General features: G+C 36.4%; 1 protein-coding gene across 1 annotated transcript in view; it reads right to left on the reverse strand.

The window, feature by feature from the left end:
• The window catches only part of DPYD (dihydropyrimidine dehydrogenase), a 518,537-nt gene that overhangs the window by 191,118 nt on the left and 310,552 nt on the right, over positions 1-16,867 (reverse strand). Inside the window, exon 14 of the mRNA XM_015812569.1 lies at positions 1,272-1,436. Within this exon, the coding sequence (XP_015668055.1) occupies positions 1,272-1,436 (165 nt within the window). The remainder of the gene's footprint in view (positions 1-1,271; positions 1,437-16,867) is intronic.

A 16,867-nucleotide genomic window follows, 5' to 3' on the forward strand; every position in this document is an offset into this window, starting at 1 on the left:
CCATAATTTAAAAAATATTTCCGCATTTTTCCGTTTATGCATGTAGGTGATTTTTCATACTAGTAATCAGATGATTACTGCAATACTTTATGAACACTTACATGCATATCATTCAACAGTGCAAATACAAAACAACAACATCCTGAAGGAACTATATATGTAATTACATTAAAACTGCTTTTTTCAATGCTTTATCCGTGTAAATCTTGTAATATCCATGTAAATATTTATGTAGGAGAAGAAAAGAATCGAGCATTTAAAACACAAAATGAAATAAAATCATGATTCAATCCCTGCAGAAAATAAATTGATCATTTATTTTGATTATTTACTGTTGTTTAGTTCAATTTGTCATGGTTTTTTTGAAACTGAAACATAATGTAAGTAAAATTTAAATAATGTTAATACAAATCCCTTTGATTCCAGAGTTCAGCCAAAAGAACTGTCAACTGCTTTAACAATAACAAAGGGTTTAATTCCTAAGATATTAATTTTTGAACTCAGTCTTTAAACTGCTTCATTACAATGCAAAAGCAATTATATTTTCTTCTTTTTAATATTTACAATAGTGCAATAATTTACTTTACCGTAATCACTAGCTAATAATTCTCTTGTATTTTTAATTCTGCTTTCCTCTTGTTTCTGCCAAAATGTCATTCTTCATTCATGGTGTTCACTCAGTTAGGTTATAGAAGGAATATTTTGTTTTTGTTGTTGCTGAAAATAGTATACCACAAGTAATACCATGGATTTTCTCAAAAGAGGGCATCAAAAATGGGGATTTCGATAAAACTATTTCTGCAAACCCTATTTGCCCCCATCATTTTATAACACAGAACAAAATGTCTACCCTTCTTTAGAGACAAATTTATCTCTCTAATAATGATGGTTTTGAAATGAATTTCATGGCTACACTGAAGTACAGTACATGTATAAGTATCTACCTCATGATAAGCATTGCTTCTGTGAACAAAAGCTAGAAAAAGGGGCAGATCTGTGCTACTGTCAGAGTAATTTGAGCAGATGCTTTGCTTCTCACAGCATATAAACATTTTCTTTATCCCCCTTCACATCTTGCCAAACATATTTGCAGGTTTTTAAAAACATAAAATATGGAAAGTCCTGATTATCAGAAGAGAGAACACCCTATGAAGAATATATAACCTATGGTAGCAATTGTTCTTTCAAACAACTTCCAATGTTTTGGAAAAAAAATGTATTGATCCTCTCTAATTGACACGTGAATTTCTTTGCAGTTCATTCTGACTTACTTTGTCAGGGAAGTCTGACTTCAGTTCTGTAATACTCCTGCACCAATAGGCTGCAGTTTTCTCGCTTATGAGCTCAATATTCAAGAAGGAACCTTGACCTGGACCATACATGGGACCTGTGGTAGTTCCACGAATTATCCTTGGAGAAACATTTGTTACAATGTCCTGTGAAAACAATAAAATAAAAAATAAAAATAAAAATTAGCAATTCAAATTGAACAAAGAAAAAAACATTTCTACTTCTTATTTCTGAAACTTTGCCCTCTACATGTATGTATACAGTAGCCATTGCTTGACGATCATAAGTTCAGCAACCAAAATTATGATGGCACTGAACAAATTATATTTATGCTTGGTCTCAAAGTTATGGCTGCTGCAGTGTCCTCGTGGCCACGTGATCAAAATTGGGCACTTGGCAGACCTCCCACATTCATGACCACAGGTGAGTTTCAACTCCCTCCCACTCACCTGTCTTCCCCCCTACCAATGCCCTTTTGGCTGTCTTGCACAGTACCTGCCTGTGACAGAATGTGCAGATGAAGATGGAGCAGAGGGAGAGAACATTGGCAGTAGCACTGCGGCTTCCCAGAGGCAGCTCATTCCAGAGAGGGCCCAAGACCACAGAGTGCATAGTCCTGTACTAGATGGTAGGGGGAGGAAACGTTTCAGGGTAGGCTGACCTTAGGATCTCCCAGGGTATATCTATTAGGTTAGAAGGTTATAACTTTAGTGTTTCAAGATTAAACTGGAAGAGTCCATAAAGAAATGGGCTTAATTGGATCTCACTGTGGCATCTTTGGGCTTAGGCCTGACATGCTCTGACCACTCCTGCTGCTCTCTCTCACTTTCCCACCACTGTTGCCATGCCGAGTTCCATTTCATCATCCACTCTGCACTCTTCCTGCCCCTGCTGCTCTATGCTCCACTACCTAACAGCTGCATCACCTAATGATGGAAACTCCAATCCCAATTAGGGCCATTAGGGCAAGACTTTCTGCATTTTATACTGGGTTCTTTTATTATTTTTATGAATGATAAACTAAAATAACAACAATAATAAATTAATATGTTGATTACACAAATCAACAAGCACATATTACCTATACCATCTGCTAGTAAAGATCAAGTTTTCAGGAAGAGGGAAATGGTTTATTTTCCATTCTTGGACAGGAAGCCTACTACTACAAAAAGAGTTGCCAAGCTCTTATTGGCTACTGTTGTCGTAAGAAAGCTTAAGGTATCCTAAATTGTGATGATGACATGAAGAAGTCTTTTATTTTATTATTTTAAAATTTCATTTCACAAATTTGGTTTTGTTTTGCTTTGCTTTACTTCATTTGGGTGTTGGTTGTTACTTTTAAAGCCCACCATGGCATGGGTCCAGGTTATCTGAGAAGCTGCCTCTCCCTGATGTGACAAGCCTACCCCCACTCATGCCTGCAGAAGAGGCCTGCTATGGGTTCTGTCTGTTAAAAAAAATGAAACAGCGGGGTCAAGGAGATGAGCTTCTTCTGCTATGGCCCCATTCCTGTGGAACATTCTACCACTGGAGGTGAGAACTTTCTCCTCCCTTTTGGCCTTCCGGAAGAATATCAAAACCTGGCTTTGCCAGCTGGTCTGAGGTCCTGAGGGGAGCGCTCAACTCTGGAGATAGGATAACAGGACCTCATCCCATCCTGCTCTCTTAGAGCTAGAATAGTTCTTAATAATATTTTATTTTAATCTTTCAACTATCTTTAACTAGTTTTATAATCAGTAAGTTGTCCAGAGTCACCTTGTAGGGGAGATGACTGGCTAGATAGATAGATAGATAGATAGATAGATAGATAGATAGATAGATAGATAGATAGATAGATAGATAGATAGATAGATAGATAGATAGACAGACAGACAGACAGACAGACAGACAGACAGACAGACAGACAGACAGACAGACAGACAGATAGATAGATAGATGATAGATAGATAGATAGATAGATAGATAGAGAGAGAGAGAGAGAGAGAGAGAGAGAGAGAGAGATAGATAGATAGATAGATAGATAGATAGATAGATAGATAGATAGATAGATAGATAAAAATAAGCAAATAAATCTTTTTTTCTTTTAATTTTAATTGCAGTGTCTATATGGTGTTTTTAACGCTCTCACTATATTTGAATCTGATTTTATATGTTATTTTAGTTTCATTCATTAACAATGAATGAATAAATAAATACATTCAGGCAGAATTCCCTCAGTAGATAAACTTAAATGTTCAACTGCAAACATTCAGTTTTCTGGCAGACAACTATGCTTATACCATTCACTAAATATAGTCTATTTTAGAACTGAGAAGTAGGATTTGTAGGCATTCCCTTTAGGCCATTTTCATTCCTTATGTTTCTTTAAAAACTGTATATTATGTTTAAATAGAAAATATAATCCATAAGCATTCTGATTATTTTATTCATGTTACTTATTGAATAAAAATGATCTATGACCGTTTCATTTCATTCAAAAATAGGAAAGGTTCAAAGAATATTTCAGATTTAACTTTGTAAATAATCATTAACATTATTGTGTTGTTTGGAAACATCACCTACACTGAAAATCATTTATAGAAGCATGTAAATTTGCAGATTTAAAATAAAAACAATTTTAGGTAAAGGCCGTTTAGTTAAGGATTTCATAGAGTTATTGGGTTAAGTATCCCTACTCACAATCTTGTCACTTCTGGAGCGATAACATGAACCCCCATTAGTATATGGCAATTAAGATCAATTTACATATTTTAATTAAGATCCATCCCACATAAAACAATTAGGGTAATAGGCATACTAACTGATTTCATAACATTTGGACGTTTTTCCAACTAGATAGACAGGAAACGTTAATTAGCATTAATTAGTGCTGATCTGCATATGTTTGATAAGGCATACCCTCACTACAAATGATTATTTATTCCTGAATCTGCCAAGTGCTACCATAGCAGAAAATAAAGGAACTTCCTTCATATTGTATGTAAATGTCTGGTAATTTTTACTTGTTTTTCTATTTGGACTATTTATTAAAAAATAAATCAGTAGAAATGAATATACAAATATATACATTCATATATAGAGAAAACATACTAATTAATGTGCAGCAGTTAATAGGCACTGATGACATTTCCATAATAACTGTGAAAATGATGGTGTTTAGAACCTTTTCTATTAAATTTTGTCTTTATATCCTGATACTACAAATCAGTATAATTTTCAGATAATTTTTGGCAATCTTTAAAGAGGAGGATACTGCAATATATTTAGAAAAAATACAGCATTTGTCAGTATCTCCTTTCACTGAAATAATCACACTACCACCACCAGCAGCAGCAACAACAGTAATAATATCTGCAAGAAATTCTACTTGCCAGCAAGTAAGAATTGGTGGGACTACAGACAAATAGAATAGAATATTCTAGAAAAAGAATACAGAATATAATAGAAAAAGAAGAAGCAAAATAGTTCTGGGACAAGCACCTGCCACATAACACCCCAGATTTAACAATTATCAATAGGAAAGACAACAAAGTCTAGTGGACGTGGCAGTACCTGGAGAAAGCAGAATAGAAGAGAAAGAATGGCAAAAGATAAGAATATACAAAAACCTGTAAATAGAAGTAAAATGACTATGGCAAAAAAGCAAAGGTAATAGATGCTTGGGGTGCAATCCCAAAATAACTGAAGCATCACTTGAATACCACCATCAGCATTGATAAAATCACCATCAGCCAACTTGCAAAAGGTGGACTTACTACAAACAGTTTACATCTTGCAACAATACCTTTAACATCATGAAACAATAGGTTTGGATACTTACATAACATTAGATTTCAAATGGTATCTATCTATCTATCTATCTATCTATCTATCTATCTATCTATCTATCTATCATCTACCTACCTACCTACCTACCTATTTCTTTTTAATCCTGATACTGTGCTAATAGAAGGACTGCCTTCTTCAGCTTTACAGAACATACCTCTCTCTCTATATCCAAGTGAGTATTGTATTGCCACAGATCCTTTGCTTAGTGGAGACACTCAAATCAAAGCATCCAAGGCAGCTATCTCACTTCTTGAACACCTCAAATGAAGGGAATCCATCCAATTGGGTGATTTGTTCTGCTATCCCAAGGCTCTTTCAGTTAGGATTTTTTTTATTTTTAACATTCAATAGGAACCAGTCTTCTTGTAGTTTAACTCTGATACTTTGTGCCTTGCACTCAAGAAAAAAAAGGCCCAGATTCTAATATTTTTCTATATGACATTCTTTTTAGGTATTTGAAGAGTGCTATGGTATCCCCCTTACCTGTCTATTGCCAAAGCTAAACATACCAAGCTACTGTTAGTCCCTCTTCATACACCTGAATTTTCTAAAGCCCTGATATTTATTGCTTTTCTATGAATCCTTGTGTCCAAATCTAGTTTCAATATTCAACGTTTAATCTAATGAAAAAGTATGATTTTTTTTTTGGCATATTTAGAAGTTATACTGCTATTTATGCAGCTTAAAATTGCCTTCCCATCACTTTTTTAGTTCAAATTCAGTTTGTATTTGACTACTACTACAAGATTCCTTTTGCACGTACTATTACCAGGCTGGGTATCCCTTATCCTATACCTGTGCATTTGATAACCAAGGAACTTTGCATTTATCTCTGTTAATTTTAGTTCTTTTCTTTGCTGTTCATTTCTATAAAGTATCAGGATTGTTCTGAATTTTATTTCTGTCTTCTAGAAATAAACACAATTTTGCATCGTCTCCAGATTTAATAAGCATTCTCTAAATCATTAATGAAAATAGTGTGCTAACACTGGGAAGGGAACCTGATAGCTTGTCACTTGATATTCAGTATCAAATATAGAATTTGATGTAGACCCATTGACTATGATTGTTGAGCCAGCTATATATTATATCATGTAATCCATTCACACCTAACGAGATGGTTAATGAGCATGAAATGGCCCACATCACAATTTATGGGGGGGGGGAACGTAACAGTATAAACCACAGGCCCAAATTATTTAGAAAACATTTTATTGTAATATTGTCCTACCAAATGTGCTATAGCATTGCTTAATGCTATAGACAAATTGATAGATATATAATATAGACTTCCCCCCATAGTTTGTTATTTTAGATATGATAAAAGGCTTTAATGATCAGTTGACAAACACACCAAATAAATTCCTCTAAGAACATATGACTTTTGAAAATATTTCTGAGTTTCTAATCTGATTTTGTTGGTAAGATCAATTAAATCTGTTTCTGGAAAAAATACGTTTTCATCTAAATAGGGCCAGCAGTCCTATATTTTATTTTTTTTAAAAAAAAGTCACAAAAAGTTGGTATTAGTTTTCCACATAGTTTTCAGCTATGACAGGTTGAAAATTCCCATGAGATATTCTGTGGGTGAGCTTCTTAATAATGTGGAAATCAATGATTTTATTCTTAGGGCTCTCCAGGTCAGTTCAACCTTTATTGGAACGACTGAGGCAGGCTGGAAGTATCCACATAAGGGACCAAATGTCTCACCAAAGCAGATTAGACTAAAACAAGACCCAATCAAGGGCACTTAGTTACTGTATTTTATATTGAGAATGACTCCAACACTTTCAGTCAAACAAGTTTAAAACTATCAATAAAGTTCTCCAATTGGGTAATAAATGCCAAACTAACAAAGAGAAAACAATTCCTTATCTTTGTTCCCACCTTATGAGACATATTTAAAAATATATGTTTAATAAGGCTGTGGGGGAGAATATGTCATGAAAACAAAACAAAAAAAGGGGGGAGAGGATAATTGAACCAATCACAATCTAACCAGCTGAGGTTAAGTCTAAAACAGTCCCAGTGTTATACGTTGTTAAACTATTTCCATCCTCAGCTGTGTTGCAGGAACCCCAAAATATAGTTAACCATTCTATATGGCCTATCTAGTCTTTTCAAGAAAAAGAGCTGGAGATATAAAGATAAAGAGATAAAGCAGGTGAAAAAACTATTCACCATTTTAAATTCCACACCTGGGCTCCTGATAAACATGTCTCTCTAACACCAAGTGGCTATAAATAAAACTCCAACTAAGATATACTCTCATTTTGCAGAGATATTTCCAGAAAGTATAATTAGTCCTTCTTTAGTGCTGCTTCAGTGACTATTCTCAATTATGACAATGATGAAAAAGACATTTGCAATCAATGTCCACATTTATTAGCTTTGCACCTTCTCACTCTCAGTTACATATTTGCCATTATAGTCAGTTAGTACACACTGTCCTGTGTCTGATTCATTTTTTTCTCTCCACCGCTTCCTGTGAGTAGATGGTTTAAACAAGCTATCTCTTCCTGAGCTGCAATACAACTTTCTGGGCAATACAACAGGTCCCTCAAAATTTTAAGGCAAGCTAACAAACTCTGCTCTGTGACCTTAATTAAGGCTCACAGCTGCTGCTTGAAACTGACAAGACTATAATCAGTTTCACAGAAAGGCTTTTGTTTTTTTCCTCCTTTTGGACACTAGCACGTCCCACAAACTGACTACAAATACATTTATTTATAGATTATAATATAAATTTGCTAATTACTGATAACTTATCATTGTAATCAATATTTTGTAAGCATTTTAAAACTGTTTCTTTTAAGGGGGAATTTGAAACTGTAATGAAAGAAAAGGAAGAGAAAAAGGAAAGAGAAATAAAAAGAAAAAAAAGAAAAAGAGATTACCACCAAGCAACAACCAACAACCTAATAAAGAAACCACTCCCGCCAAAACTGACAGAGCATAGAGCAAACGCTACTCCCCTCTAGCACTGAAAACAGCCATGCTCACAGAGCAGCAAGGACCACATAGAAAAAGAAAATATTTAGATAACCCCCTTTTTCATCCCACCCCCTTTTTTTTATTCTTTTCTGGATGTACTCCGGGCTTACTTAAACTTTAATTATTATTAACTTAGATGTTGAACTTTTTATAAAGTTGGCAATCATGGATCATGTGGCTTAACACTGAATAAATATTAATTTAACCTTTTTGAGAGGGAAGGAGGTGCTCCTTGGTGCTAAGGGGATTCTGGGCTCACTCCGCCAGCGGGTCTCTGGCTGGGCCCAATCCAAAGGAGGTCGGCTGCAGCTGCAAGGCCAGAAAAGGATCACCAGCCTGCCTCCCTTAGGGCAGGGGTCCCCAACCCCCAGTCCATAGGCCGTGGCATGCCCAGCCCCATCTGCGGGATGCAGGCAGCACACAAAACCACACACTCTCCAGTCTGTGGAAAAACCTCTCTCCACAGAACTGGTCCCTGGTGCCCAAAAGGTTGGACACCTCTGCCTTAGGGCTCCTGCTCAGTCCATGCTGTGGCAGTGCTGAGCAATCCTTGCTGCTTACATTAAGCTGAGGTGGTGACCTCATACCAGACTGCTTGTGAGTTGTGAGCCAAGATTTTTATGGTGCCTAAATGAATTATCATTATTTGGGATACCTTAATTTTGTAAGTCCTTAACTTTTTGTTGTGTACAGGATTGATCAGCACATGCATGATCAAATCAGATTTGATCATACATGCACACTACTTAGGGGGAACATGGTTTACCGCCAACTCCTCTTCCCTTTATTATGGCTTTTAGGTCAGAAACTGCAGCAATAAAATACATGTACCTACAATTATTAATAAAGCTAAAAAGTGGATATAAATAAAAATGTATAAATTTAAATTAATATAGTAATTATAATACAGACAATGATGGCAATCACCAAAATTTGTACTAAAACTCAGTAATAGGAAGGATGGATAGAACAAATGTGGCACAAAATTGGGCAATCCACAAAGACATGATTTATGTATGTATGTATGTATGTATGTATGTATGTATGTATGTGTGTAGGTACACTGTATGTATGTATGTATTGATTGATTGATTCCATTTTAAAGAACTATCCTGTTAGAGAGTCCAATGCTTATCTGTCACTTATTCTATTGGACCAGGCCCGACAGAGCTCACAACCAGTAGTGAAATCAAATAGGACATAATTCCCTTTAAATAATTCTCTACGATAATTCTCTCTTGTTTATACCCAAATAATTTATACATTTCCCAAAATTAAATAGTAATGCTGCAGGGTTATTAATGAATGAGACATACATGATGAGAAAAGACTCTGATGTTTGCCAGTCAGCTGTCTCCTAGACTATTTATGTGTTCTCTCTTCAAGCTTCTTCCTCTCGTGAATTGTTTTACCCTTCCATGGGACATATTATTTATTTATTTAAATTTAGAAGCCACTTGATTCCAGACAACTTGAGGGGGAGCTTACAAATTAAGAAAAGACCAGCAATGCAAGCAACAGGAACCATACATGTTGGGTGGATAAAGAAGATACAATATTGCAGACTAACCAACACTGCTGAACGCTAGCCACAAGATAGGAGAACAGGTGGGTCTTCAAAGCCTTTCAGAATGTCGCCAGGATGTGAGTTGAAACTACCTCTGTGGAATGATGTGATCCATAAGGCCTATATTGTAGTGGGGATGGTTTTCCTTGTCTACCTATATTAAAGAATCTCCACAGATTGCTTGCTTTCCCCTGGGAACAACCGGATAAGGTTTCATGGTGGGGTGTTGTTGTTTTTTTGGTGTGTGTGTGTGTGTGGCTTATGCCTCTTGCAACTGCACAAGGGTTCAATGCTTATTCCACATTTGACCCCTCCTTCCAACCTTGCTAGCAGTTTCCCAACCTGTGAATGTATTCACATGGACCATTTTGTACAAATTTGGGGGAAGATTTCTGCTTTCTGGGATTGTATTCAAGGAGCGGACAGGAGTGATGTTTGGCAAAGTCCAAGGAATCACATACTGTTTGGTAGGGATAAATAGAGGGGTTTGTGGCCAACAGTAACCTTTGTTAAGCTTTATTACATTTTTTGTTTTACTGGACGTGAACTGTGAGAGGCATGTTCCATACAGAAAGACAAACAAATCGTGTTCCACACAGAACATCATGTTTCATTCAGAAAGACAAACAAATCAGGAACCTGAACTAAACCAGCAGAAAAACACAGAGCAGACAAGAAGTTCAGACAGTCATGTGATTGTCAATGTTTTCACAGGGGTTGCAGCTCAGTGGGGGGGGGGAGGAAAGCAGGGACACATTAATGAGATGGTATTAAATTCTTAAACCAGAGTTTTTGTTAATTTTGGCATATGAAATAATTGTGTATAGTGAACGATATAACCTTTGTACATTTCCTTTCATTATAAATGATGTAAAAGTTTAAACAAAATGATCATACAACTTCTTTCCAGGAGTTAATTTATATGACCTTTCCGCATCCAGAGTACTTTGGTGCCTTGATGGTATGTTCATTAAGTGAAGTAACTTTCAGATTGTAACTGCAGTTAATACTTATTAAATGTCAGTGCTGGAGAGAGAAAGTCACAGTGGCCTCTTTATGAACAATTCCTATGAACCATTTGAGGGGAGGGTGGGTGAGAGACCCTCAATTCAGTAAAACATAATTGTAGTAAAATTTGAACAAGTACTCAGTTGTATTATGCAGGAGAAGACTTCATGTTCCTAACAGATTTAGTAGACTGCTACATTTTGGTTCTAAATGTGCAATCCACAAATCGCGTTGTTCAGAGCAGGTATAAAATACTGCTATAAGTTGAAATGAGCTGGATCTAAACTAAATTCTTTATAATCTAGTTCTTGCTAGGATCAATGGGGTTCTAAGTTAAATAAATCAAGACTTTTTTCCCGCATTTATTACAACAAGAACTAAGTGCAACTAATTTTTTGATTATCCCACCCAGTGCCTTTTTTGTTCAAATAATATTGAATAATATTGAATAATAATATTGCTGACTGAATCTTAAGAAGGAGTAGGCAAAATAAAAGAATAGAATTTACCGATACGTTTCTGAATTGGTGGATGACAGCCTTCAGCTTTCTGTTTCCCCACTAAATTGCTTAAATTGACAATGAGAAAATGAAAGTTTAGGTAAGCAGAAGTAGATTTGGAAGAAAGTACGTATGTCATACTGACTAATTTAATACACAAATCCAAATGTTATATCAATATCTGTAGAAATTCCAATGAAGATATGCCAGTTTATGTCCCTCCTAAATTTCTTTTTAAAAAAAGAATCAATCTACAGTTCTGACATTTTTAATCATCCATTGATACAGAATAAACTACTCACTAAAAGTCTTTACTGCTACCATAATTATTTCTGGACTATTAACATTAGTAGCTGCTGTTTCAGAGGAATTCCTTACTTGTTGTCAAGAATCTTGGCTAAGGTTTTGCAGCATTAAATGAATGTTCAACCTGCTAGAGGCATGCAATCCCACACCTATGTTTATATATTTAATGGTGTACGCTACATATCTAGAGAATGGGTAGGAAACAGACTGGCAGCAGATATGCAACACTAAAAATTTAAGAAAAGGAATAAGAAAACGCCAAGCATATTATATGAATAAAAATATAATAGAGCCAAGTAATCTTATTAATTTCAAATCAATTTTTTCCAACTCTGAATATGATTTCTTTTATGCCCTCTCAGAGACAACAGCAGTTAAAGAAAGCACTTAATCAATATTTTAGTATCTTCCTAGGATTGTTCACGTATTTTTGTGGAAGAAACTAAATTCAGTATTCTGTGGGGAGCATTACAACTATTCATGATAATTTACTCATTCCTTCAGTGGGCTTCCCTAGAGCTTGTGTCATAATTAAAAACAAAGTCCCTGAGTCTGAATAAAATAGTGTAAGGCTTTTATTCATTGCTGTTTTCATATTACAAACAAACTTTAATAAAAATATGGCTTCCCAACTCAGCATACGTAGGGGAGGTTTGATCTAACAGAACAAACTCTTACAAAATAGAAGCAACAGTAAATTTTTGGTATTCTCATGTTATGTTAGAAACAATTTGGTTGCATGGAGATAATAAAACAAGCACCTTCTAGATAAGGTTAAGAAGTATAATATGATTAATAATCTAATAATGATTAAAATACATGTCTGCACTTTGGTTATCCCAAAGACAATACATGAGAAGGGCCCACAGGCTGTGTTATTTCAGTTGCAATGAAAACTCCCTTCATCTTATGTATACATAAGGTGAGAAGAACAACACTTTATAACAGAATGTGTCTGGGGAATTTCAACCTTTGTAAAGTTGCTATCTGTGACATTTATTTATTTGAGATTGTCAAATAAAGTCCTGTTCTGTAACACTGAAAAAGGAAACAATGATTTGAAGCAAACTATACAGTATATAGTGGATCTATAATAACCACTTCAGGTATGGTGTTTGAAAGAATGTTCAGTATAAGATATTTTAAGACTAGAATGAGCATATAAACATTTGGAACACACACTCACACACACAGTATAATGGGGATGATACTTCATACCACACAGATTATGCATTGAAGGCTACCAATATATCTGATGGCAACTAAAGTTCCAGTGATCCAATTAAAGAACTCTTTGAGCTGAGTCAGATCGCTGATCCTTTTGACACAATTTATTTTTCTCTGACCAGAATAGATTTTCTAAAGTCTCACAGATAAGTTTTATTCTGCTCTATCTTGATGATATTTTTTTTGTAAATTCCAGGGATTAAATCTTTTCTATAAACAAATCCTCAATATATTTTCAGTAACTAAATAATATTCTACTGATCTAAACAACAGTGTTTATCATCTGGTTTTTAGTCAGGCTGCATGGAACACTGAAAGTCAGGAAACATAAGGCAAAAAAAAAAATGAAATCTACCATTCCAGTTAATAAAGACGTTCAGGATTGAGAGCTAATTGTTATACAAAAAGAATTACATTTTCCACAAAGGGGGAAATATTTTCATACTCAAATGCTCCCAACCCCCAACACAGAAATAGTAAACCCTGGAGAAAACTCATAAAAAAGGAGAATATCTAACATGCTTAAATTGTGCATGTTTGCTCCACATGGCCCATTCAACTTGTCCTTCTGCTTGATCGGGAATTATACAATAGCCACTGTTCAAAAAGCTTCTACGAAGGCTCTTGACTGCGTGCAGCGACAGGAGGCAGATAGATGAATAATGGCAACATCAGAAAATTGATCTGGGGAGAGAAGCAACAAGCACAAGGAAGAACAGCTGGAAAGAAGAATCAGGAAGTGGGAAGGAAAGAAGAGGGACGATGAAAGCAGAAATTACAACCAGCAAGAGAGGAAGGCGAGGAGAGGAGAAGAAAAACCGGGATGCTAAAAGGTAGTGGGAAGATGAGGAAACAGCAAGACAAGCAACTTGAGGAGAAGAAGAATAAGTAGGAAATATACAGCAGGGAGGAGGGAGGGAAAGGGAACCAGCAACAGAATGACAAGTGGGAGAAGAGATGGATGAGGAGGGAGAGTGAGTGTGAAGCAGTTGTACAGAGCAAAAAGTCTGTTTTAATAATTCATGCAACACTGCATACCATCCCCCCCTCCAAGGATCTTTTCTATTTTCAGTAATGGGAAACTTCTATCATTGATTAGTTGCTGTTTTGTGGATCCAATACTGCCTATTATGTTGTATACCTGAAGATGCAGCATAGTGGGGGGCTCAGGGGTGGAGGTGGGTTTTTTTTTGCCTCAGCAACTCCTAGTCCCAAATAGCCACTTTTTCAAAATGAACTAGGTTTGATTCCTCTGTAGCTGCACTACTGCACTACAGAAAAAAAATAATAATGATGGTCTGGTGGTAGATCTGGCTCCCCCTTGAATAGATATCCTTAGCTCAGGGCATGAGAATCTCATTTCTGTAACTTGGGAGGGAGCACAAGACATCCAAGAGCACATTTCTCCATATGAAAGGAATGCATTTGCTGAAGCTTTCCCTCCACCCCTTTTTCTTAAACATTCCCAATGTAGAACAAACTTAAAAGAAAAACCCAAATCCCTTTTCCCTGAAAGCTTTTGTTATCTTGAGAATCAACACCACTTTTTGTTTTCCCCACTCTTGGAGGAAAATAGCAGATTCCAAGGCTGAACGGGATTTTCAATAAGCCATTGAAAATGGAGGAAAGGATAGCTTTATCCATTTTGGAAGAAAAAGATAATACAGTGTGTTACATTTAAATATCTATTTAGAAAGCTTCAAGTTTGGTTCTCAAGGGTTGGAAGGCCATCTTCCTCAGAACCTGCAGAGGTGCTACCAGTCAAAGTGGACAATACCAGTTTGATCTCAAAATAAAAATCATTTTAATATTTAAAATATTATACAGATATTTAAAGAATATATATATATTTACCTTTCACTATTTTACTACATGATGTTTTAAAGAAAAAAGCTACTTTTGTTCAAATTCAGCATCCTCGTAGTTTTAAAAGGCATTTAACTGAAAAGGTTTTTCATATATATATATAAAAAAATAGAACCATATTCAATTTTTGACATTTTTATTCAACAGCATTTTCTAGACCTTTAGAATGCTTCCTCTACAATTACAAAAGCATTATTTTAGGAAAGTATTTTGTCCTATAGCACTTAGCCTTGACAAACAATTAGTAGCTATCACATTAAGCGGAATACATAAAGTAATCTTTATCACAAGGTTAAAATCAGATTTCGAACAATAGGTGCTTGCAGAGCAATTCTAAGCTCCATGCTATTTTCTGCAGCTTCCATTGAGGGTGAAAACAGTAGAAAGGGATGAGAGAGGGAACAAAGTGAAGGCCATCTGAAAAAAACCTCCTGACAATATTTTATATGAACATACAGTTTATCATATTTACGACAGAACTCAATATGATTAAGCCTTTAACATGGAATTGACAATAGACTCCAGGAGAAAGCAGATTCATATACAATTCTTTTGTTGTTGTAATCGACAAAACAAGCTAAATATTTTCAGAAATTTGTTCTCAACTTCTCTGTAGGGGGTCGTGTTTCAGTTACAAATAGACTTTATTTAACGATTGCCCTGTTTAGTGACAGGGCAAACATTCAAATTTACAATGGCACTGTAAAAGCAATGTTACAACTGGTGCTGGCATTTACCGCCATGTCAACCTCCCAGCTGTCAGGTGTTTCATAACCCGTAGGTGCTGATGACCATCACAGCTTCCCGGGGTCACATGTTCCCCATTTGCATGTTTCATAGCTGGTTTCCAACAAACAGAATCAATGGAAAAGCCATCAGTAACATGACAAGTTGCGGTCATGTGGTGTCTCATTTAACAACTGCAGGTGATTCGCTTAACAACCATAGTGGAACTGACACCATAAGTACAGCACAGTCACATGATGTTTTACTTAATGACTGTGTTGCTGGTCCCAACTGTGTTCATTGTGTGAAGACTACCTATATTGGTATAACAAATGGCATCCACCAAGCGGGGGCTGGGTGATGGACTACAGTGATACGGCAATTTCCCAGGAAGGAGGGAGCATGTTCCAGAAAGAGAAGGGAGACGACGGGCAGCAAAGACCGGAGCTGGATAGGAGACAGACGAAGACAGCAACAACAGCCACTCCCTAGAACAGTGGCCCCCAACCTTTTGGGCACCAGGGAACGGTTCCATGGAGAGAGGGGTGTGTGGTTTCACATCCTACAGATGGAGCTTTGCTTGTTTGTATGAACCAGTCTCTGGTATGTCATGGCCCAGTGCCAGGCCACAGAGTGGGTGTTGGGGACCCCTGCCCTAGAAGCTCCTATGATATATCCATAATGCTGGGAAGTAAAGATTTAGTCTGGCAAGAGTCTGTATGCTATGGGTAAGTGTCAAGGCTGACTCGTAATGCACCTCTACTCGCAACTTGACAACAGAAACAAAGGGTGGGGGAGGGGAATGCTTGGAATGTATTGGGAGCTGGGAGGGAGGTGAGGAATTAAGCCGTTTTCAGTCTTGAGAAAATCCTGACACATCAAGGCCATGCAAGAGAGCCTTCTGAAGGTGCAGACTGTTTTCACAAAATAAAATGAATGTGTTGGATTGGAGGACAATGGGTGGCCCAAATGGGGAAAAGGGAAAATTATGCTGGTTTTTTTGTGTGAAAACCTCAGAGCTAGCTTCGCTTCTTCTGTCCCTGTATGGATCTTATCAGTAAAGTTACACTGTTGGTAAAATAATGTCCCAGGGGTTTCTTTTGTTGCATATGACAGTATGCAAATCAAGAACTGAGCTCTGGCTGACTTGTTCCATGTCACTTTTGGCTTAGCCTGACAACTGGGGTCTTCATTGTTAGAGGCTTCCAAGCAGAGGCATTTCTTGGGAAAAATCCTTCTCTGGATGTATTGCATTGGACAGGGGCATGAGTTACTCTCAGTATCCAGTTCCATCATGAAACATAATGTTCCAACAGGACTGCTGTTTGCTTTCTATAAACATACTAAAATCGTCCAGTCTGATAAGAGAACATTTATATTTGTTCTGGTAAAAGGCTTCCCTGGAGGAAAAGACAAAATAATGATTGATTTATAAGATATCTTAAATTCCCAACTGAATCAGATGAAGTCTTACAATTATGAGTGGTAGATAAAGCATGGGTTTCATTTGTCCCATGAAGCAGAGTCACAACCAAAGGGGGGGGGAACCAAGTAT

This window comes from Protobothrops mucrosquamatus, unplaced genomic scaffold (assembly GCF_001527695.2).
Source record: "Protobothrops mucrosquamatus isolate PMUCROS unplaced genomic scaffold, P.Mucros_1.0 scaffold96, whole genome shotgun sequence".
NCBI classification, from domain to species: Eukaryota; Metazoa; Chordata; class Lepidosauria; order Squamata; family Viperidae; genus Protobothrops; species Protobothrops mucrosquamatus.